Source organism: Vidua macroura, chromosome 5 (genome assembly GCF_024509145.1).
Source record: "Vidua macroura isolate BioBank_ID:100142 chromosome 5, ASM2450914v1, whole genome shotgun sequence".
Lineage (NCBI taxonomy): Eukaryota > Metazoa > Chordata > Aves > Passeriformes > Viduidae > Vidua > Vidua macroura.
In genome coordinates, this window is record NC_071575.1 from 16,928,386 (window position 1) to 16,952,901 (window position 24,516).

At 44.0% G+C, this 24,516-nt stretch overlaps 2 protein-coding genes across 8 annotated transcripts in view; one reads left to right on the forward strand and one right to left on the reverse strand.

Moving 5' to 3' along the window:
• LOC128807929 (solute carrier family 23 member 1-like) overlaps positions 1–8,181 on the forward strand; it is a 32,675-nt gene extending 24,494 nt beyond the window's left edge. For both annotated transcript variants that reach the window (XM_053978643.1, XM_053978644.1), the window contains 6 exons: positions 36–192; positions 383–636; positions 3,628–3,792; positions 4,651–4,759; positions 5,684–5,779; positions 6,899–8,181. In XM_053978643.1, the coding sequence (XP_053834618.1) occupies positions 36–192; positions 383–636; positions 3,628–3,792; positions 4,651–4,759; positions 5,684–5,779; positions 6,899–7,167 (1,050 nt within the window). In that variant the 3' untranslated portion in view covers positions 7,168–8,181. The remainder of the gene's footprint in view (positions 1–35; positions 193–382; positions 637–3,627; positions 3,793–4,650; positions 4,760–5,683; positions 5,780–6,898) is intronic.
• Positions 8,182–8,851: 670 nt separating this feature from the next.
• On the reverse strand, positions 8,852–24,299 carry STRA8 (stimulated by retinoic acid 8). Of its 6 annotated transcripts, XR_008437159.1 has the most exons (10): positions 24,183–24,299; positions 23,413–23,610; positions 21,625–21,700; positions 20,114–20,198; positions 19,560–19,712; positions 16,331–16,613; positions 14,990–15,066; positions 13,233–13,344; positions 11,068–11,286; positions 9,597–9,678 (listed from the first exon to the last, which is right to left on the reverse strand). XR_008437159.1 is itself a non-coding variant. In XM_053977869.1 (9 exons), the coding sequence occupies exons 2-9, from the start codon at positions 23,518–23,520 to the stop codon at positions 9,604–9,606; spliced, it is 969 nt and encodes a 322-aa protein (XP_053833844.1). In that variant the 5' UTR covers positions 23,521–23,610; positions 24,183–24,299; the 3' UTR covers positions 8,852–9,603. The 6 variants fall into 6 exon arrangements, 5 of the variants coding, with proteins under 5 accessions (XP_053833844.1, XP_053833846.1, XP_053833845.1 ...); XM_053977869.1 differs by lacking the exon at positions 11,068–11,286 and having other exon boundaries at positions 8,852–9,678; XM_053977871.1 differs by lacking the exons at positions 11,068–11,286; positions 24,183–24,299 and adding an exon at positions 24,051–24,176 and having other exon boundaries at positions 8,852–9,678.
• Positions 24,300–24,516: the final 217 nt, after the last annotated feature.

The window sequence follows — 24,516 nt, forward strand, 5'->3', positions numbered from 1 at the left end:
CCTAACCAGACCCCACTGCTGCTTGTGATGGGCAGGTGCTGCTGGGGCTCTCCCTGAGCTGGCTGCTCTGCTACGTGCTGACAGTGACCAGCGTCCTCCCTGCGGCCCCCACTGCCTACGGCCACCTGGCCCGGACAGACAGCCGTGGGGACGTTCTGTCACAGGCTCCCTGGTTTCGGCTGCCTTACCCAGGTACCACTGCCTCCCCTTCCCCATCCTGCCTACTCCTGCTTGCACGTCCACTTATGACTTCCAGGAGGAGATGAAATGTCAAAAATCAGGCGAACACCCACAGGCATTCCTGCTGTTCTTCCTCCCCCGGGGCAGATTTCAGGACAAATGAAACCCTGAACTTCCGCCTAACCGAGCTCTTTACTTGCAGGCCAGTGGGGAACGCCAACGGTGAGCCTGGCTGGGATCTTCGGCATCCTAGCCGGGGTGATTTCCTCCATGCTGGAGTCCGTGGGAGATTACTACGCCTGTGCCCGCCTGTGCGGGGCCCCGCCGCCGCCGAAGCACGCCATCAGCCGCGGGATCGGCGTGGAGGGCATCGGCTGCCTCCTGGCTGGGGCCTGGGGCACGGGCAGCGGCACCACATCCTACAGCGAGAATGTGGGCGCCCTGGGCATCACCAAGGTGAGCCTCGCTGCTGCGGCGGCCGTGGTGCCTCCCGGAGGGCTCCCCCGCGGGTGTGTACAGGAGAGCGCTGCACACGGCTGTGTGCAGGACCTGGGGAGTGATCTCAGCCACTCCCGAAAGTTTTATAACTTATTTATAACTTATAACACGGGAAAATTGTGCCTTGGCACATTGGTGACCAGCTCAGCAGCACTACAGATGATTTAACAGAGGTGGGCATTGCTTCCCTTTCTCTGCTTCTGGCCTGCACAGGGAATTAGTGCACTCACTCGTGGCACCTGGCCTAGGTAAGGCTGAAGAGACAAAGCTACATCTGAGCTGACCTGTATGGGTGTTGAGAGGGAGAGGAGAGGAAGGGAAAGGGTGAATATTTAATAGGGCTTCAAATTCCACAACTTCTATAACCCAAGGATGGCAATCATGTGAAAGGTAGACTATTTCTTCAGGGTTATAAAATGTGATTGCAAAGGTTTGTGTGTGAGTCCCTTGAGTATATTAATTGCACTTATCAGGGAAAGAAATTTCCAGAGATAAGCTTGACAATCAGATCGAAGATTTTCACTGAGTTTGCAGCCATAGGATAGGCTGACAGACATTTAGGCTAACTGGACAACATTTTCAAATCGTTGCCAATAAGCAATGTCATGCCAGAAAAGCTGTGAGTCAGTAAATAAATGCAGCTTCCTTACAGCTTCCACTTTAGAATATTGCTTATTTCACTGGATTTTATAAACGTCACTCACAGTAACCATTTTTCACACATTGCAGTGTTAGTGTTTGACTGAGGTGGCTGCCTCGAGCACCAAGGGCTGTCTGGATGTCTGCTTGGAGTCCAGTTTAGCCTGTCACCATGTGTGCATTGTCACTAGGAAGTCTGTGCATGCTAACCATCTACCTGAACCAGTTCTCTCCTGATGTGTAGTTTGCTGCATGCATTGTATGTATGGGATGCTGCCCAAATTCATAATTACCAGGACATTATAGAACATGTATTCTCATAATGTATGCTAAGTCCTCCAGGAGGACATGCCATCCTTGCTGATTCAGGAGAGATGTTTCCCTTGGATCCCACCTCTGCTCACTCTGTCCACACTTGTAAGAGCTGAAAATAGTGTGTCATCTCAGTCAATTTAAATCAGTGTAAACACTCTGGCTGGGACAGATGGGGGAGCTGAGAGCACAAGGCAGATTTAATTTTTTTTTTTTTTTTTACATGGGAAACATGTTTTTCCATAACAAATGAAAACACAAGGGACTTGTTTCCTCTCTTAAACACAGATGTCCAGCACCGCTGGAGAGGTCTTTGGAGATCTCAGATACATACAGGGGCAGACAAGGAGAAGCTGCTAGAGGCTGCCAAAATGCAACATCTTACATGGCACCAGGCACCAATATTTAAACTGCTTGATCAGGCCCAGTATACCAGTACTGAGAACTCCTTTCCAAGAAAAGGAGGATTTTAAAGAGAGGTAAAGGTCTCAGAGTCACCACATGTTGTGGGGAACCCTGCAGTTTCTTCAGCCTTAAGAAAGAGAACTGATTTTATTGTTTTCCTGACATAATTGAAACAAACTCCAAAGTAGTGCTTTAGCAGAATATGGTCACAGTGCTATCTCTGGATTAGGTCTTTTGCCTTTAAGGCCAACTCCATATACATGGTAATTCAAGATTTTAGTAAATTGAGACTTTGCATCTTTGTTTTTAATCCTGGAACAAATAGATCTGTTGACTTTTATTAATTAACATTTAGGTGGTAATAGTGTCCCAAGGTTTTAAACCAAAGAGTATAAAAAGCAATGAAGAACCTGAAGGCAATGCATGATTTTATTTGAAACTCCACACCAAATCTTTTTAATTTATCTTTCACGATCAAGAAAGACTTAAAATATTTTAAATGGACATGTTTTAGAAACACTTAAAAAGAGACACTGTTAGTTACTGAGAATGTTTTTGTTGAAAGCATTCACAAAAAGCCTGTCCTGTAATTAGACATTCTTCAGATAGTTAAAGGGAGGGATTAAAATATTTAATTGAATTATAAAATGTTTGCAGAGGATTAAAAAGCTTTCCTGACACAAATATTGTAAGTTTAGCGTGATTCTTTAGGCAGTCCAAGTTTTGGTGTGGGCAAGGCATATGTTGACTTGGAAGTTTAATGAATATTGCTGCTTTCCTTTTCACTTTCCATATAATGTCTCTTTCAACTCTTTGTTTGGCAGGTACTCTTTTTCTTTCCTATTCATATGCTCTAGCAGATGTGAATAAAGGGCATGACTTGGTGCTTCCTCCCATCTTTGTTGTAGTGCTTAACCACCCTGACTCTTCCTAGGGGAAAAAAAAAGAGAAAGAAAATGTTTTACTGAAGATAGATGGGTGGTGAGAGATAGGGACAGGGCAAAAGATTTTCTTACTTCTAATTTATTGACCATAGAAAGGATATATCAGATCCCAGAGCTTAGGATGGAGCAGCCATCCAGCTCTGGTCTCTTAAATCTTGGTCTCCAGGGAATGGAGGGATCATTGTGGGATACATCATTGAAAGCCACTTTTGGATGTCAATCCAAACCGTGGTGGAAGGATTGTCCAGTGAACTGGCTGGAGGGTTGCAATACCAGGCTTGTATGTATGCCAAGATATTTCTAGGCTAGAGCAAGAACAAGTGGGTATTACTGTGCTCCTATTTTTTGTTTTTTTTTTAATTTCAGTTTAATAGTAAACTGTTGAAGTTCTGTCAATAGTAGGAGAGAGGATAACACTGAGTAAATAGGTGTGGTGCTTTTGGAGTGCCTTTCATGATAAATATTTATGGTCCACAAATAGTGATGCTTCCCATTCAGTGTTACCATCCCAGCTCACCAGCAGCTGTATCCAAACCTGTTCCTGAACATTGCCATGGAGTGCTAGGGTAAGAGCTGCAACACCTACCTGACACCCCTCGTCTTTCTCTGCCGGTCAGTGCATGACTGCCTCCTCTTCCTCTTGCCCCAGGTAGGGAGCCGAATGGTGATCATTGCTGCTGCCTGTGCCATGCTCCTGAGCGGCATCTTTGGGAAGGTTGGAGCAATGCTTGCCAGCATTCCCATGCCTGTGATTGGAGGCATGTTCCTTGTGATGTTCGGAGTTATCGTGGCAGTGGGGATTTCCAATTTACAGGTAACAGCTGTGTGAGCACTGCTTCATCCCTGGTGAAGGCGACTTAATTTCATTGAAACAGAGAAGCATAGAATAAGCTGAGTTGGAAGGGAGCATCGAGTCCAACTGCTGGCCCTGGGCAGGACACCCCAAGAGTCACACCATGTGCCTGAGAACAATGTTCAAACACTTCTTGAGCTCTGTCAGGCTGGTGCTGTGACCACTTCCCTGGGGAGCCTTTTCCAGAGCCCAGCCACCCTGTAGGTGAAAAGCTTTTTCCTGATACCCAACCTAAACCTCCCCTGACTCAGCTTCATGCTCTTTGCTGTCACAGGTCATGAGAGTTAAGAGATCAGTTCTTGCCCCTCTGCTTCCCATCATGTGGAAGTTGCAGATTGCAGTGAGGTCTCCCCTCAGTCTCCTCCAGGCTGAACAGGCCAAGTGACCTCAGCTGCTCCTCATACAGCTTCCCCTCCAGACCCTACACCATCCTTGTGGCCCTCCTTTGGACACTCACTAATAGCTTTATCTCTTATATTGTGGTGTCCAAAACTGCACACAGGTCCCTCAGTTTCAAGTCAGTTTCTTACAGACTGTGTCAGCTATAACCACACTGCAGCAAATATAAACATGGTTTATATTTAATTCCTTAGGTAAAGTTAAGGGGCTGTACCCAGAGGGGCTAAATCACAGTGGGCTGCCCTGCCTGGTATGGGTAGGGCTGGCTGGCTGGCACTGGGGACTGCAGGATCACAAATGCCCCAGCAGCACCAGGGCTGGGTCCATTCCTGATTCCAGTGTTTGCATCCCACCAAGTCTCATGAACACAACAGTAATCCACAGTTTTATTCATGTATTTTATGGAATTTCTCTGTACAGTATACAGATATGAACTCATCAAGAAACATCTTTATCTTTGGATTTTCTCTATTTGCCGGCCTCACAATTCCCAACTGGGCAAGCAAAAATAGTGCTCTGCTGGAAACAGGTAAGAAGTGACATCAGAAGCATTTTCTGTAGTATAAAACTGAAGGAAAGGCTGAGCAGAGAAATCTTTTAAAATAGTTTTTCATTATAAAATGCTGAAACCTGTGCATTGACTGTTGTCTGTTTCTTTCTGTGAGGGCTATTTTTGCCTTTTGCTCTGATGCATAGTTTTGGTGTAGAAATCTCTGCTTTTGGTCAGTGACTGGGTTCTCAATGAATGAGGCTTTCTTATGTGCTCTTACACAATAAAATGCTGTGCTTTCAAAATGCAAGAGCATACTCCTCTACTAAATTCCATCAAGTTCACTTTATTGAAGTTTTCAGTTCTCCAACAGCTGGCCCTTCACTGTGTCTTTCTTCATCACAAAGGCCAGTGTCCTCTCTTAAAGCATACGTGGGGTGGGCTGATTCAAGAGCTGGGCCCACAAACCACATGCTCTATTGATGCTCTATCAGATGCTCAGTGCCACTGGGCTTTGCTCATGGCCATCAGCCCTCAAGGGGAAACATCACACCTGATGACCTTGTGATGAAATCCCATGCTAAATACATTCATATTTCTTTGGGAACTGAAGCTTGTGCTCCTGTAGGGAGCCGTTAGGTGTTATGATGTGGAGGTGCTGAATGTGTTTGGAGCTGAAAGTGGCTTTTTCTCAGACAGTGCTGGGGACTGCACTGTTAATAAGCTCTTAGTGTATTTATGAGCCACCTCCTGCCCACTGTGGGTCTGTGAAACTGTAGGTCTGAAACTGGCTGTGAGATCATTCTCCCTTCCACTGCCAAATCTTACGCTCCGCTTTGGATTAGCAAGTTTCATCCAAGCAAGCATGCAGCTTGCAGCCTCTTGGCACCAGAAAGGTTGCTGGTAAAAAACAGGTAAAATGCTCTTCCTGCACCATGATCTAAAGCTTTATTTTTCTGCTAGGAATCATCCAGCTGGACCAAGTGATCCTGGTGCTTCTCACCACTGGCATGTTTGTGGGTGGACTTCTGGGCTTTATCTTGGATAACACCATTCCAGGTAAGCTTTGCTGAAATGAGCTGCTAGTTTGTGCTTGTCCTAGGGTTTGTTCCCTGGTATTTTTTGTCTTCATGACTCCTGTTCTGTGGATAGGAGTTGTGCTAGCAACCATGAAACACTGTGTGACTGACTCCTTCCAGGGAGGAGTGAGGAACAGGAGACATCACTGAAATGGTCTCTGGCTGGAGAACAGCAGCTTATCAAAAATTAAATTTTTCAGGAACAACCCAGGCTGAGGCAAAGGTTTATTTGGGAAATACGTCTTTCACGGAAAATGCCAGTCTAAAACCATATTGCTAGTTAAAAGGAGAGAGGAAAGCAGCTATAAGAAGTGGAAGGAGCCAATGTGGGCTGCTAAAACTGAGGCTGAACTAAAGCCACAGCAGTGGAAAGCAGTAGGAAAGGCTGGTGCTGGCCCTCACAGGCAGCAAAGAGCCTTGGATTTTCATCTAGCATGGGGAGGGAGAGCATAAGAATAGGAGAGGAAACCCTTTTTTCTGCTGCAGGAAAAGAGCAGGAAGAATGGACACTCTGTTAACCAGATTCTGTTACTGTCTGAGGCTTCTCAGAAAGCCAATCTCCTTTTGGCTCATTAATTTTCCTGCAGCCTTCAATCATCAGCTCCTCTAGGCAGAATTTACAGGTGTGCTCACTCCCTTTCCCAAGAGGGACTTTGCTGCCACCGCAGTTACAGGTAATTAGGAATTCCTTTGGCTAGGGTAAATACCTGTGACTGACTAGTAACTGCTAGCTAATCTGCTCTGAAGTCTCTGGGCAGTTACCATACAGCCTTGCTTTCCCAGCACTGCATGAACCTCCCCTTTGAACAGGTCTTGGATCTCCTATGGCAGGTGAAAACTTCTTGGTATACATGATTCCCATGGAAAGCACTGGAGAAGGCTGCTTATCTGGAAGCTGTTGCAGGAAAAGGGGTATTGTCTGGAAGCTCGTTAGTGAATATTTGTAGAGCTCTTTGGAGCTGGAAGGATTTAAGTAGAAGGGATTTGTATCTTGTGCTGGGTCTGCTGGGATTTGAGCAATGGGTGTGAGGCACACAAAGCAGCCCTTTGCTCAAACACCTGCTGTTTTAAACACAACAACCTCACTTTGCTGTTGCAGGAACACAGGAGGAGCGGGGGCTCCTGGCATGGAAGCAAAGCCACAAGGGAGGGACGGAGAGCTCTCAGCTCATTTCCAAGGTCTATGATCTTCCTTTTGGCATAGGCACCAGATACTGCAATGTCTCTTGGTTTCGCTATCTCCCTGCTTGCCCCAGAAGACTGTCTTGTGACAAGACAATGGATGAACTGAAGGCTGTTGGGCAGAAAACCAATGTTAAAGGAAGCTTAGAAAGAAACTCTGAGATTGGTGCTGATACAAGGATATAAGCACCTTGCCTGCAAGTGAACTCATCTTAGAAATAGAGGTCTGAAAGCGTGTCTGCAGCCCCTATCATCTGAGCATGAGCTGGCAGGTGTCAGAGGGGGGAGCAGGAAAAGGATAATGTCTTCCTCTTCCCAGCTCTGCTGACTGCACCACTGATGGCCTTCAGGAAGTAATTTTTTCCTTCTCTCTACCTGTCTGTTCATTTCTGGGAAGAACCTAATCCCTCCTCGGGGAACACCAAAGCCCAAGAAATGCCTAGGAAAGATGTTCTGTTTCCCTCCTTGCACTGACCCTTGGGCACCCTAAGGGGCAGCTGTTCAGCTCAAGCAGAAGGGCTTCCTGTCCCCTGATCTGGCAGCTGAAGGAGCTTCCCTGTACCACTCTCAGGCATTTCTTGGGTTGGGGTTAATCCTCAGCACTTTAAAGCAGCACTCACCTCACACCTTGTGTTGTATACCTCATGCTGGCCAAGGGGAAGGAGCAGGTGCCTCTAGGTCATGATTCATCTCATTCCAAATTCCTATAATTTAGCCAGTCAAATGAATGTTGTTGTAAGAGAGGCATCTAAAGTTAATGGGATGGATTGTCTTCTGAACCTATCTCTTCTGCCTCAGACCACAAAGGGACTCTAGAGACCTTAGTTAGGTTCTTGACCTAACAGAAAAAATCAGCTTCACTGAAATGTATCCCATCTTTGGAGGGCTGGGAGGAGTCTCAGGAGAAACAGTTTACTGTAGGTCACCCAACCCTACAAAGATTAAGGAATCCTCATCAAATATAATGGAGAAAAGAGTTCTGCTCACAATCTTACACATCCCTATGCTACTGCTGTGTCCTGTGTACCCTTGCTGTACCTGTTTGGTCTAGTGTGGTGATAAGCACTTCTCTGGAAAACAGGTGTGCAGGTTATTGCTCCTATTCCCTATTAGCTTCAACCTGTAGGGCCACATGCAATGTGATCACATGTGGTCCTGTGGTTGCTGGTGCTGTGTAATAAAATTGTTGCTCTAGCATAAGTCTGTGTTTGCTTCATTGAGATTAATACTTGCTTTTTCTAAGTATAATAAATAATAACATGTACACTGTAATGGTATTTCTCAGGGTGGTCGCTGGAACGAGTGGCAGGTGGTATTCAAAGAATCACTTGCAGGCCTGCACTCCTGTGAACTATAATCATGCCAGAGGAGGGACCAAAGTAATGTGTCCTTCATCTTCTCCTTAACATCATTACAGCGCTTCTAGCCTCAAAGCAATGCCAGCATGTATAAATGAAGCACACTGGAAAGGCCAGGGAATGGCAAGGCTGCACCCTGGAGAACTCTGAAGACCTCTTAAACCCAAACAGAACCCCTGCAACCCCACTTTCAAACACAGCAGTGTGGCAAACATTCATCTGGGGGTGCTACCACAGCCTCAATGCAGGGACAGAAAGGGCACTGTAGTGTTTATTCTTCCCTTGTACTTCAGTACTCACCTCCATGTGGTTTTGCCTGAATGTATCATGTTTTTATGCACCAAGGCAATCTGGGCCACAGTCCAGGCCTCTTGGACTCAGTCTAAAAGCTGGCTGCTGAAGTTGGATTGCTAGGCACACCAGCTTTAGGTTTTAAAATAAAACTTCCATCCTTTCTGTTTGTGATGGCTGGTAGCATGACCTCAACATAACCGCTATCAGAATACAGTTTGTTCAAGTCTGCAGAGAGCCTTTAATGATAACTCAGAGATGTGAAGGACTTTATTCAATTTCACAGCACTTTTAATTCCAAGACACTGTCTGAGCAGCACTACTCATCCAAGCATTAGATGTGGAAGAAGAGCACAGGGCTGATCACTCGGCTTTACAAAAGTAAATAATCCAAAGTGTATTACTGTGCCTGCACTTTTTTAGGTGACTGGGGAGTGGGTGCTCACTGCTGTAGGTGCTCACTGTCCTCATAAAGAGAAGAGCCTCATTCCACTCTCTGTGAGGAAATCCCTCTTTCCTTGTGAGCCCAAGATGAAAAATTGCACCAGAAGAGTAATTACTGTCAGGGGGTGACTTTTGCAGGTTGCAGTTTGAGACCTGCATCCTGTGGGAGTGTGCAGATTGCCACTTATCTGGCCTCCCTGCTGCTCTTCCCACACCTTATGCTAGGCAAGGTCACTTAACTGTACATGCCTCGGTTTCTTTGTGAAGCAAGGCAAAACATTAAATAGCAATAGGTAAAAACATTTATTAATAAATAGCTAAGACCTTTAAAACCTTTAAAAAGTATAAATTACTCAACTGATATATCAAGAAGTACTAATGAGGGAAGGAGAAGTCAATGGTAACAAACCATTTCAACACAGTGTCTCCACACTCTGCTAGAGAGGTTGCTCACTGAAAGAGGTGAAGCCTCCTCCTGTGTACCTGGTGTACCTGACAGTGCTTGGCAAAACATTAGTGGAGACACTGTTTAGAAATCTTCATCATCAAAGGTCTCAGTGCACCGCAGCATCACAGTCTCATGATCATAGTGAAGATCTTCTTCCTGAAAGCCCCCCCAGAGTCAAGCAGGGTTAAAATCCAGAAGACTTCATTGAATTTCAAATATACAGTGAGTACGTCAAGAGCTGATGTACCAGAAAATACAGCATGAGCCCTCCCTCCTCTCTGAGTCAACCACCAGCACTTGATGAGTTCCTGAGATGCCTGATGAAGAATGGCTCAAATTTTCTGCCAATTTCCTTCTAAAATCACAGGGCTCAACCCTGTGTCTATTTACATCATCTAGACAGCTGTTACTGACTGTGGTAGCAAATATGTCACATAACAGGCTCTGAAGGTATGAGAGCTTCCTTGAGGCCTTAACTTCTACCAACTTCAGGCTTTGCTCCACTTTTAGCAACAGAAGGAAAGGCTCTTCTCTTTCGCCAGTTAACAGAGAACAAGTGGCTCTTGAGAAATCAAAGTCTGAAAGATAAAAGTATTCATGCCTGCAGTCCATCTAGCCCACCTTCTGCATTGATGCAAGACTTCAGTGAAATACTGCTTTTAAAAATAGGTGCTGTTTGAAAATGTACAGCTTAAGAAGCACTAAATACCATTTGCTTGTCAAGTGACTCATCTAAAATCCATCATTTTAAAAGAAAATGTGTCTTTGAAGACACACATGTGCTTAGTACTATTTAGAAAAAAAAAAAACCCACTGAGTTTCATTTAGGTAAAACCTTTGGATCTGTCTAAATTAACTCCTTACTGCCTTTGCTGCTAAGCTTCTCTTATAATGTGACATTAAGACAACAGCTCTTGAAAAATTACAAGATTGCTTAACTATTCTCATGCTCAGAAATATTTCTCTATCATATACTGCATAAGCATGCTCCTTTTCTCATTTTGGGGTCCCTGCCCTTTAAAGAGCTCTCTCTTTCCATGTCCAAATTATTTCCCTCCTCCTCCTCTTGTGTGAGTCTTTCTGAAGCTTTTTATTCCAGTGGAGTACAAGCCCTTGGTAGCCTTGAGAGCCAGGGCAGCGGCTCAAGATGAGCTGTGCTCAGTAGCTGTGACTCTGAAACAGCAACCATCCACAGTCCAACAGCAGTTGTTGTAGTTTGTACCTGGACAGTTAACCAGAAATGACAGAATATGGCAGTGGCATGAATGGCCACCAATAAAATCCACCACCTCATCAGCTCTGCAGATGAAAGGAAAGGAGACCATGGGCTGGCTTTTGTATTTCAGTGGTATGCCTTACCTTGGTACTTACTGTACTTGCTACCCACCTCTGTATCTCCTACAAGGTGTGTGCACAGTGTACTGGGACACTGCTTTATCCTTGAGATAATTTATGCCAGCACTGCCCAAACTCCTGTGCTAGCATAGCACCAGCACAGGTTCCACATCAAGGGAAGGGGAATGGTCTGCAGAGGTTCAGTCATACCCATAAGGTAAGCAGGATGGGTTCCTTTCCCTGTCAAGTCCAGGAGTCTCTGATGCTCTGAGCAGCCCAATTTCTGGGGTAAGGTGAGTAGCCTATACTGATCTCTCTGCTGCTGCCTGAGTTGGTGTGTTTCAAGCTAGCTGGAACATCTTCTATCCCTGCTCTGCAACCACTTTCATAACTGTCTCAATCTGTTTGCTTTGAGATGGATCCGAATTTCTGCTCTCAAAACAAAAAATATCTTGTCAGTAATATTTTCTTTTTTCTACTCTTTTGCCTCTTGGCACACTGTCTAGATGTGCTGTTCTGCACTCTAAATGAAAACAGATTGTGACCTTCGTATTATCTAGCCTGGGTGATTTGTGCTCAAATTCCCTTTTTATTGTCTTTATCACAGATAACTAAAAGTTCCTGTGTTAAAAAGCCTGTGCAGCTTTTTTTTTCCTTTTGGATCCACACAAAACAGTCAACTGCCAATTTGCAGTACTTTGGCCTCTTTTGCTGCTTGTCTTCCCATCACTTCCATTCTCCTAGTCTTATTTTAAATGTGCCTCTTTAAACCTTGAAAGAGACACTACCTTTTCCCATACCACCTCATCTGGGAGCTGTGAGATGGACTTGGGCTCACACATAATGAGGCAGCCCCAAGCAGAAGGACAAGATGAGACCATGCCAGGCATGACACTCACAAAAGAAATTTAAAACCAGAAAATGCCATATCTTGCCTAAAGCTTTTCTTTCTTTTCTAGGCCTGCTGAGTTCATAGTCATTTACTTAAACATAAGAAGAGCTCTGCTCTTACACAGAACATAGTTATTCACAGACAGCTGTGGAGATCAGTGCCTGGTCTCTGACAACAGCCAGCAGGGGAAGTTTAGAAAAAAAGTGCAAGAATTGGGCACACAGTGTGCTCTGTTTTACAATAAATGCTTGTACATTATACCAAACTGTGTTGTGAGGCCCTTTTGCACTGGAAATTGAATTTGGTCCTTCACATTTAGTAATTGCCCATGGATTGATGACCCTGGAGTCTAAATGTGGTAATTTGTACATGCAAATATTTTTAATATGTTGTTTGTTCATTTTATTTAGTGCTTTCTAGTTCTTCTGGTGTTAGACACAATGAGTAATCATTCTGTGTACTGAATCCACACCATGTATGAATAAAATGGTCTTGCAGTACCCCCCAGACTTTTCTTTTGTAGAACAGTCCTACTCTTAACAGTGTTCAATGCCTTTTCCTGTGCTTGCTGCCATTCTCTGCCCTTCTCTAGTGCTACTATGACCAGGATGGGGGAACCAAATGGCATGCAGCACTCTCTCTGTGATGGATTCAGATAGTGGTGTAACACCAGTTTCTGCTTTGTTTTCTGTCACAACTACCCCTCATCACAAACCTTCTATTTTCCTTCAAAGGAGCATCTGCTCAAGTCCCAAAGGCCAGGTGGGAACTAGGCAATAGAAACCAGCACACCAACGGCTACTGTGGAGGTACCACTGACTCTGAACCAAAACAGGCAAGCTCTGGCTGAGGGGTGTCTCCCTTCAGTTCTTTACCCAAGCTCTGAGCCACCTCCATGGCAGGGAGACAAGAAGGGGAGGAAGAACAATGCAAACACAAAGACTTCTGGCTCAGCAAACCTGCAGCAGTAGGCTGAAGTTAAGGGGAAGCTCAGGAGCTTTTCATCAGCTCTTTCAAGAACACAAATATCCTGCTTCTAGGGCCTGCCAGTGGAGGGCTCAGGGCAGGGAACCTGGCACCCAGACAAGCAGAAGGTGGTTCTAATGAGCTCAGAATGAAGCACCTGGGGGTGGATGAACAGCTGGAAAGTGAGCTTTACCTGCTCAGAGGAGATTCAAGCTTTTCCACAAGGAACTTTCATGCAAACAATAATAATAAAAAAAAATTACAATTCCTCATGTTATTTGCCATTTTGAATAATATTCACAGCAGTGTTCACTCACACTTAACCTCTTACAAAGGCAATCCTACTGGCCTTTTGGAATGACATATCTAAAATTATGAACCCCAAGTTCTTTTTGGACATTCTGGACAATATGATCAGAAGCATTGAATACAAAAATCCCTTTCTGACATTGCTCCTGAAATACATTGCTCTGAAATACACTGCTCCTTCTATAAGGGATCCTTTGGCAAGGCTTACCTGGCAAAACTGTGTATTAGTGAAGAAGAGGTGTTTTAGGAAGTCAGTGACCTGCAGATAGAGTCTTTGGTGATCCTCAGGATTTTCAGAAGTGCAGATTGCAAATGCTGAACTGAAAATGGAATCAGATACTGTATTTAATTTTGTGTTCTGGTCTCCTTTCTCTCCTCCATATTTTACTTATAAATAAAAAAAAAATAAATTGTTTTCAAGATGGTTCTGATATTAAAGAAAATAGCCAAGCAAGACAGAGAGGAGTTGTGATGGATGCATTGATGAGATACTGTTTGCCAAGTGCAAGGCAGATTTGTAAGAACAGAGAACAGAAATACAAGAAATGGGTGTCACAACAAGGAGATCTGCTGATACATTACAGCATAGTAACACTGTTTTGGGGAAAAGTAAATATCAATTTAAAACAGACAGCAACAATGGACATTTGGGAGTGTATTTGGTAGGGTTGTCCAGAGGAACAGCTTTAACTTCTGTGAAGTTTTGAAGTGAATGCAGTAACCTGTGGTCATGAAATGACATGTTAGCTATAACTGGCAGGTGTGTTCTCAGGCAACTGTGGCACAAAGCTAAGCTTTTCATTCTGGACCTCACCTCTGTATTCTTCCTGGGATTTTACAAAATTCTGCCATCACACCTCTGTCCAGAATTACAAGGTGCAGAACAACAGGCAAGAAAGAGAAAACAATAAATATTGACTATTGAAATACAAAACTGATTTGGGACCTAAAACAGACTTTAAAGATTCTAGTAATACTTTGCGGTATTAAGGAATACTTAATCTTATTTTAAAAGCAAATGGAAAATGTGACCTAATAAATGTTATTTAATAAATAAATATTTGTTAAGCTTTTTCATCCATTCAAGTATATTTTGATCATCATCCAAAACAACCTTATTTTAATTTATTCCCTTCTGGAAGTGCAACCTGGAATGGTGGTGAAAGGAAGAGATACACATTAAAGATCACTCTAAATGTTGAGAAATAAGTAGAAAATGGGATTAAAACCCCACAGATTAAAAACATTATTTGCAAAGAGAAACAATCTTAACGAAGACTAAGTAGAAAGAATACATAAAAGATGAATCATAATGTGATTTTCCTCTTGAGGAAAACAACGCTTTTCTTTCTTTGGTCTACTGGAAAAAACCAGCTTTGTATCTGACGTTCTCTTCTAGGTTACTCATCTGAACTGAAGAAGAAAGACATTATTTAAAAGGTTCTGTGTTTCTTTGGTGTTACTGTTCAGGTCAATGACACTTTAACGTGATCACCTCCATGTGACTGAATTAGGGTAAGACAAGGGAGAAAATGTTGAAAAATTATCATTTTTGTTTAATTAAATGACAGTATGGCTTATGATTAGCTGATTTATTAGGGAATGCCTCTTGGTCACAGGCCTGGAAAGTGAGAGAGAAAAAGACAACGTGGCAAGTATTGTAAATGGAAAAAAACAGAAAGCTGTGCAGAGTGGCAAAGAAAATCAGAAGGACCCCAGTTATCCTGAAGTGATAGGGCTCTTAGTAAGTGATTCTTACTGATTCTGCTATAAATGACCATTAGTCATTTCATCTTTTCCCCTTAAAGGGAAGTATTTTTGTGAGCCCAGTTGTTGTAGGCTGCTATTCTGAGCATTTATTTAAAAAGAGAGCTGTTGTCTCACTTCACAGAGCACTTGACGTGGACTGCTGACAGTGGGCTATGAACGTACCGTGTCTGCCAAAAAGGGGAATCTGTAATTTACCTCTGGCTGGACATTCCCTGAGCCTTGCTTCTGTCAAGGAAACCAGCAGCAACATCAAATGCATCTTCAAACATCACCTAGCAGAGAAATCACTTCAGATGTCAACATATCCAGCCACCTAAAAAGTTTTACCTAGGGCATAATTTTTAATAATGAAGTCTTTAAAAACATTATATTCTTTCTTTACATTTAACAGGTATGGTTACAGCTAGAGTAAACCAAGAGATTTTGTGGAGACAGGAATAATGTGGAATAACTGTCATGGCTAGGAACACAAGGTCAGTCTACACCCTTAAGCCCATGCTTCAAACTCTAGGAGTTAGACTTCACATTACATCTCCCAAAAATCAGTAAAAACCATGAATTGTATCAGTGCTTTAGAGACTTGACTGTGGACTGCTGCTTATGGCTGGAGATCTCAGCTGTACCAGACAGTCTCTCCAAAACTGACTCCAGTTAGAGTTTGGATGCTCCTTGTGCCAGACCACTAAACTCATTAGTTCACTCTGCCATAATGCAGTTCACACACTTTCTGTGCCAGAAATACCGTAGAGGGAACATTCCCACAACATTTCCTAAGGCAGTGAGCAATATCAGTCGTGTCCTGTGACTCAAAAAGAACATGCCAATGCCATTTATTTCTATGCTAAAGGTAAACATCTGTCCCTTCCTTGCAGCTAATGAAATTACACATACCTCTTCGAGCAGCTAATTACTTCAGCAATCAGTGCTCCAAGAACGATTAATAGAACTGACTGTTATTTACTCAATCTCTTATTAAGAAATGTCCTGGTCTACTCAGTCACTGACTTCTTGGCTCTGCAGAGGTGCATGGTACAGGCAGTCATTGGCCCTGTACCACTGGGACTGGTCTAAAAATACTTTCTCTTTGCTACCAAGTGCTTTGATGAAAAAAACCCACCCAACCCAAAACACAGCAGGATTTGGCAAACTAGGTATCCCTTCTGGATTTAGATCATCTGTGCTCTTTGGAGAGTCTGCAGAGCACAGTAACTGTATAACTCTTGCTCTTGCTCCCTGTCCCTGGAGCAAAGTAGGAGCAAATTTAACTGTTACTTAGCACAGAAACTCCACAAGTCCGTGGAGACTAGCAGGATTACTACCATTGCACTTCTGCAGCTCACCAGGTATCTCACCAAGAGAAAATTTGGTGCAGACATTTACTCAAAGACTGCTTATTGTCTCCACTTACGCATTCAAGTGATCTTGAGAAAATGTAGTTACAACTACTGTATGTTTGCAATTAAAAGCTGCAGAGCCAATTAGCATCTGAAGGCTTGGAGTTTCACAGGCAGACTTTGAATGTTGCTGAGCACTTACTTCCTCTGGTGTGGAGACTGAGGAACCACTGGCTTCCTCACTGTTACCTCCGCTGTCCCTCACACTACCTTCAGTGCAAGCAGGCTCTGGGCAAGCAGCCTTGGGATCCATGAGGAAATCTCTCTGGCTACAGTACTGCAAGATGCTGTCCCTGCTCTCTTCAGAAAGCTCTTGCCAGAGATGGGAAATAGCTGTGGAGACCTCAGGAAGAGGGACCTCTCCAGTGCAAACAATTCCATGCTCTATCAGCAGGTCCACTGTGTGCTTATAAAAATACAGGTATCTGGAAGGAAAGGAAAGGGAGTGTCTCTTAAGAGCAGGCTATAAGGCAGCCATCTACTGAAAATCAGCAGGACACCAGGGAGTAGCTCTGATCCATAACTACTTCACTGTTTCTGCCTCCCAGACTTCATACAATTACTGAATGGTGCCCAACACTGACGATTTCACCTGAAGGCTCCAGCCTCAGCCTCAGCAGGACTGCCTCACAACAGAAGCTCCAGGCACTGCAGGTTGTACGGGCTGCATGGGCAAACCTCATTCTGGAATTTAATACATTTTCAGTTACTTGTCTTTGTATCCTGAACCTTTTGCACTGCAAGTCACTTTTTATACATTTACTGGCACTGCACTACACTTTACAGCCCTGGCTGAGGTCATATCCTGATGCAGTAGGTACTGTACATACAGACAGAAAGACACTATCCCAGGTCTGGATGCTCTTATGCATGGGAGCTCCATTTCCTCCATTTTACATCTAAGGAAACACATCCCTAACACTGACTTCTATGCAGTCTGTGGTGAAACTGGTGGTGCAACACAGGGGTCATAATTTCTACCCAGTGACTAAATCTCAGATCAAGCCTGCTTCTTCTGTTAGCACTGTGTGTGTGGCACAGTGAACCAAGGATAATAATGTCTACTTCAGAAAGCTGCACTGAAGGTTATTTTACATTAATTAAATGCTTAGAGAGTCTCAGCCGAAAATAAAATGAGCAAAGGAGTATAAACCAAGAGCTCTATAAACAGCAGTCATTGTTACTATGTTTGGGCTCAAAATGATTCCTTGGAAGATGTCCCAAATAAGCACATTTCCTGATTAACTGAACAGTATTGTATGAGAAAGTAACTCAAAAGAAATAATTATTTTTTATTTGTTCCAGCAAACCAATATTAAAAATATAATTTTGTAGGCAAACATAAACCTGTTTAAACCCAAGTTTCCACACTCTGGAGTATTTTCCACCACTGCTGGAGACAAAATAGCGGAAGGGGAATAAGCATTCTCATGTAAGGTAGTGCACTCACTAAGGTTTCTGGATGTCCAGCTCCAAACAAAGGACCTGGAATTTCTCAAGCAGAACACGAACCACCATTAGATTGCTCTGCTAAAGAAATTAAGCTTGAAGCACCAGTCAACTATTTCCTTCCCAGCTGGAAGGAGACAACCACATTTTGCACAGTGCACATTTTGCACTGGACAGAGTACTGTGAAGTCCTACCAGTGTATCTCCTGCTGCTGAATGTGGGAGAAAAACCCAGTCAGTTGAAGCTCAAAGCATTTCTGATGCTTCCCAAATAATGTGATTACATGATCACCAAAAGGCTGTTGCTTTCTTTGCTGAAGAGTCCTTGTCATTTTATGCCTGTTATAAAAGGTCATTTTTTGACAAGAATTAGCTATAAACCAAATGCAATCTGCCCTAGGACTACAGGATAAGTGCCAGAGTCTACACAGTACAGGCCCTGGTCTACCTGGCCTGTAAAGAACATGAAAGTCAGGTGTTTATGGCTCTGTCGTGCAGTCTTTGATGAAGCAGATTTTCTCAATCCTGAAAATCTTGACTCAGCACATTTCAAGGTGTTCTAAATGATACCTTAACTACAGCCACCTCCAATTCTAACAGGAGCAAAAGCAGGTGCAGGGGTGGGATGCTGGTGCCATCTGCTGGTCCAGCTGCAGTCTCCTTTTGAGGAAAAACCCGGTGATCAAAGGGGTTTTTAGAAATACACAGAAGTTCAAAGCAAAAGAGAAGAAGGAACTGCAGAAGTTTTTAGTTGTGGTGGTGATACCATGAAAGAGGATGCCACCTGCAGCTCTGGATTCTCCTGCAGTACATGTTATTAACTGTGGAATGGTTAGGGTGAAATTGACTGCTTGATGGTACAGGATAGATTACACATGTGTCTATTTCTCATCTTGGCAATCCAATAATCTTTTATCCTGTTGGAAATGCAACAAGTATTTGCATTTCCAAATACCTAAGTACCTCCTAGTACCTCCTAGTGTTTTCTGACAGGAAGGGGAAGAACATGGAGTATAATACTCGGTTTTAAGATACAACTAACTTTGGAAAAAAACAGTAATTTTACCTTATTTACATTATGACTTCCAAATAAAATACATGGACAACTGACATGAGAACAGTAGTCTTTGACTTTTAGGTCCTGCATCATGCATTTAGGAGCTTAAAAGATTTACAGACTCCCATCTACTAGCTCTAAGTTTAACACATGAGTTTTTAGGTCCTCCCCCTTCCCCAGTGTTGCAGACAATTTTGCATTGTTGCAGAATGCCTTCTGGTATCTTCCAGACAACCACTATTCTGCAGGCCAGAGGCTGAGGACTATAAGATCTTACTTGGTTGAATCCAGCCTTACCCTACTCTGATCCCACTAAAAAAGTACTCCAAGCTGCCAGGAGCTAAGGGTCTGCTTCTGGAAGGGGCAACAGTGTTCAAGCTCCTCATAACAATGCCATTAAAGGAAGGATGAGCATCACTGTGAGGAACAGAATGAGCTTACCTCTGGCTCCTGCACCTCCTTGAAACACATACAGCTAGACTCTTGGCAAATTCATCTGGTGCAGCAATTCCTACCCTCCTAAAATCTAGCCCCATGGCAGGGATACAGTGGTAAAGTGTGGCAACACAGGGACTGACACACTTGAAAGAAATTTTCTTCTTTTTCTTAAGGAGTGAAAAATCCTCAGGGATTTACCAAGGCCTGAAAAGCTGGGGGCTGCTACAACTCTAAGAGTCCGTTCATGTGCAAGCTGCAGGGACTTACGAAGTGATCCGCTTCATCACCAGCAGGGCCAAAGTTGCTGGCACAAGGCTTCTGTGAGGCAGACACAGGCTCCAGCAGGGCTGCATGAACAGCAGTGCCTGGATACACAGTGACAATGCAAACAAGTTAAAACCCTGAAGGCAATGTGGGGTGCACCTACCGTTCAAATTCCACTAGATCTGGGGATAAAGTGTCTGAAAACTGGATCAATTCTGGCTTCCCATATTCTTCAAGTGTTTGTTTTTCACATTCTTGGAGCAAATACCAGATGGCAGAGTCACTTTCACTCATATCTTCTGAGGCTGATGTAGTGCTGGAAAGAACACAAGGGAAGAAAAGCCACATTAATAGCTTCTCAACTGGATTAATAATGCCCTTGTCATGGTGACTCCAGAGCCTAAGGGAATTCTTCCCAAGCCAGCTTCTTCCTCCTTCTTTTGCTTTTCATGCAATGAGACATCCTTGCCAGAGATCAGCTACATAGAAGAGAAAAAAAAATACAAGCAATGTTTGGAAATGAGACCAACAACATGCTTAGAAGGTTTGTGCACTCCATGGGATTACAGCAGTCCAGGTGAAACCTCTTTGTCCTTTCCTCATGAGGAAAAACCTCTGCTTGGAAATACAGTAACAATGACAAAGAGTTTCAGAGATGCTGGGATGGAAGCAAGTGCAAAATATTATCATCTTTTCTTGACTGTTATAAGCCCTTACCTCTGACTGCCGAATTGCCTCCTGACATATTCCTCCCTGACTTCCTCCAAGCTGGATGGGCTCCCATCCTCCAGACTGCAGCTCGCTGTTGTCAGCAGAAAGGTTACTGTCACATCAACAGCACTTTAGGCTTCTCTCTCACCCTCAGCCCCAACCAAACAGAATACTGTCAATAACTGGTTCTTCACAAGCCACAGCTTTTCATTAGGCAAAAATTATGTGAAAGAATAAACATCTGTCTCCCCTAGAACATAACTAGCACTACTGGGAGTTTATGAACACTGAGGAACTTAGAATCAATGCCTTCTTCCTATCATTGATTTTACAGAACTGATGGTGAAATCAATCTGCAAATCAAACCCCGGGCACACACTAGTCAATACAGTATTTTTTGATTACCTTATAATGCATGTGAAAAACCCTGACATCCATCCTGTGATTCACAAGCAGTATGGATTTTACATATATGCAAGTACATACAAGGGGAAGCTTGCCTCAAACTCCCCTCAACCAGCCTCCCTGCTTGTTATCCTTTCAATTTTGCTCAAACTATTCTTTCTACCTGTGACTCACTTTTATGGGTTATCTAAGGATGTGGGTTCAGATGAGGTTGCTCATTTTAAGCACTGACACTTCTAATTGATTCAAATTATTGGAGGTGCGAGTCACATGAATAGCAGGTTTTTTTTCTAGCTGACAGGAATTTGGACACTTGAAGGGACAAAAAATATGTCCAAAGCCTCTACCCTATCAGCCCCTAGTACTGCTTGCTGCTAGCAGAGGCAGTGGCCAGCAGCACTAAAGAAAAGGCCCGTTGTTGGGGGCGTGAGGCCCCGCAGCAGGAGCTGCCACAACTGCAGATGGTACCTGCTGGCCAGTGTGACCAAGATGTCACAGGCTGTAAGAGAGCAGGGCGTGAGGAGGGCCCGCCAAGCTGAAAGAAAACAAAACTGTAGCATGTCTCTTAACCATGTATATCAGAGTACACTCTTAACCAGAGGCTTCAATTTCCTGCCCTAGGAAATCCTTTTACCTCACACCACAGCGTGCTGTTGTGCAGTCTAAGCTCTGGCAGGGCTGGGTGCTGGTGACAGCTGTGACTGGCACTGTGCCGCACTGCTGTGGCCAGGAGGAGCACACAGCTCCTGCAGGCTCCAGGTGGAAGCCTAAGGATCCAGCCTGGGGACCCGTGCCAGCCCCACACCTGCTGGGGTGAAGCTGCCAAGAGTACTCAGGCTGAATGGCCTGCTGCCACAGGGTAGCAGGAATTGCTTGTTTCCTCTCTTCACCTAGGCTGGGGAGAGGGTAGGAAAGGCTGAGTCAGAGGGAGATTTCTGAGATACGGTGCTCAGTGGATTGACAGACTTCTCACTATCCCTCACTTACTGCTACAACTAAAGCCACAGCTGGTGCAATGCTTTAATGGGCTCAGCTGTGTACTTCTGTCTCTAACAAATACATAAAAACCAAGTCCAGGCTCTTTGTCCAAGCAAATACTTGCATACAGTTACCTTTCATCTTCAGCAAAGAACACAAGGTTTGCTCCAGCTTCTGGATAGATGTCTTAGCCTTACGCAAAACCTGATACTAAACATAAGAAGAAAACAGAACTGATTGTTCTCTGCTCTAACTAGATTCATGTTTTAACATGCCTTTGTTGCTTTGCTTCTCCTTCATGTTTACCTTCAGTAATTTCCATGTCTCTGTGAAAACAACTGTGTTGTTTCACTAGCTACCCTTATACATATGAAAAGGGGAAAGAATTAATAGAACAGTAAACTTCAATATAGAATATAAATATTTGGGTATATATTATGCAATACATACACATAACACCCAATCACACAGACATTTGCTACTTAACTCTCATCTTTTTTCATCAGCAAATGGTCTTGTTTGGATCGTTCTCTTCTTGGAGCATGTCCAGAAATACCATGCTGTGAAGTCTTGTTGGATGCCTACCAACTTAAGGCATAAGATTTTACTAATGATTTCCCATGAGACTTTTGCTAGGAGAAGCCTTTGCCATGTTCTACATTGCTGTAACCTGGATTACAGCAGCATAAAACATGGCAAAGGTTTGTCCTAGCAGAAGTCTGGATTAACAGATTAACTTCAGTGCTGCACATCATTCCTTCATCATCTGTGCCAAGCACTACTGAAAACATATGGCCAGTGCATTTAAACATACACAGCTTGAAAATACTTCAAGATTTTTTGAGACTACCCATATCTACCTTGCAGAGCTTTCATGCTGGATATTTTAGCCAGGCACCAAGCACTAGGATTACAAGCAACCTTCTGTATTAAGACTTTTTAAGACATTAAACTTCCTTGGCTCCCAAGAGTCACACAAGGGGCACAAGACACTATGAAAAAGCAATTTCAAGAACTGGCATGTGAACACAGTCCCCTTAGACCAGGCAAAGGAAGTAGTTGTTTAGTCTTGGCATCTGATATCCTGCTGACTTCAGGTTAACTTGTATCTTGCTCAGAACATGGCAAACTGAACTCTTACCTCAACCTACATGAGGGCTAAGGGACTCAGCAGGCACAAGACACATATAGTGGTATTTAGTATATTCAGGAGACAATTTCTGTCCTAAACAATCATTACTCCCTCTACTTTACAAACTGGAAAACTGAAGGTAACCAATGGAACTAAACAAATCAGTTGCAGATTTGAGTAGATACTCCTGATGTTTACTCCTCTGCCTTGAGCATGGTAATTTTAGTCTTTTCAGTAGTATTTTGAGTAAATTTCATCTTTATAATTTTGTTTAAATAGTTTCTTCCTTTAGTTGAGACCAAGAAACAGTACTGGTGCTTGTTTTTATTCCTGAACTTATTTTTCCACTGTCTTGAAGACAAAGTGCACCTCATAAAACTAAATGAATTATTCCTTTCCCTCTAACTCCTTCTGTCGCTAAACTCACTGTTCTGATTTCAGAACAAAATGCTATGACATCAGCTTCATCATGGGGTCTCTTGGTTTGTTTCCAAAATACTATAAAAGAAAATGCAAAGCCATAAAAATGCTGCAAAAAGCCTTGTAAAGAAAAGTACAGATAAGGCACATGATAAAGTCATGACCCAGCAACTACAAACTGGACAACTCGCTTAGGCTGAGTTGGCAGCTTTAAAGAGATCCAGGAAAGGTGCATACAGTGAAATTACACACATACTGGAACCCATAAAGACACAGTGATCATCCTCAATTGCTTGAGCCTAAACCTGGTTAAATTTGAACACACTCATGTATTACAATGATGCAGAGAGAAAGAGCCACTGTTCCGCACCTTTGAGGCACAGCTGTCTGACTGGGATAAAACTCTTCCCCGCAAGCTGCTGAAGAGTCTTGCCAGAGGAACCCAGTGGTGTGCCTGTGGCAAGTGCTGCTTTGCCATGCAGTGTTCTACCTCTTGCAGGTGTCTCAGGGGATTGAGACTCACTTTGGCATGTGTCTTCCTACAGTCTCCAGTTGTGCCTGTTGAAAGCTGCAATGTAACATTTATTTATACTGAATAAATATCTAACTGAAGGGAAAGAAATCTTACAGCCTGCATAGTGAGTAGACAAAAAGAAAAAAATCTGGCTGACTGACAAGATTTTATCTTTCTGTAGAAAATCATGGAGTTTGAAATATTTTCTTTGCCTGAGAGATACCTGCCTGTTAAGTACTTAGTAAATTCTAATTCACCACTAATAATTAACAGCAACCCAGCTGAAGCCAGCCTCCCATCTCCTGCACCTTTCCCTACACTGATTTATGTTTAATTTCCATGGAAAATCCAGGGCTTGGCTTCACAAAGCACTAAGACTCCTCTGCTCCCACCGATGTTGCTAAATGACAGGCTTCTTTACAACATAGATTTTTTTTTTTTCCCAATAAACTGTGACACATTGGTGTGGGCAACGATACCAGACATACTCTTACACGAGAGGGCCAGATCCAGGCCCAGCCGGGCCTGCTGCAGCTGCCCCGCCGGCCTGACACAGCCTGAGGCGCCCGCCTGGAATGCCCTTCCCGGCTTTCCACTGGATTAATGCCCCCTGCCTCGCTACCGACCGCAAGCACAGCCTAGAGGTAAGAGTGCCCGCCCCTGCTGCTCCTTCTGCGGTCGGGAGGCACGGGCCGGCCGGGGGAAGCCCGTGAGGGGCCGCGCCGGGAGCCCGTGGAGTGGCCCGGTCGCTCCGTCTATCAATCAATCTATCAATCAATCAGTTCGCGCCGCCCGGACCCCGCCCCGCCGCCGCCGCCGCGCCTCTGCCGCCCGCGCCAAGCAACACGAGCCGCACGTGGCGGACGGCCAATCGGCACGCAGCCGGCGCCCGGCGGCGACCAATCAGAAGGCGGAAAAAACGCGGGCTGGACGCGCCTGCAGGGTGGACAGTAGGGCAGG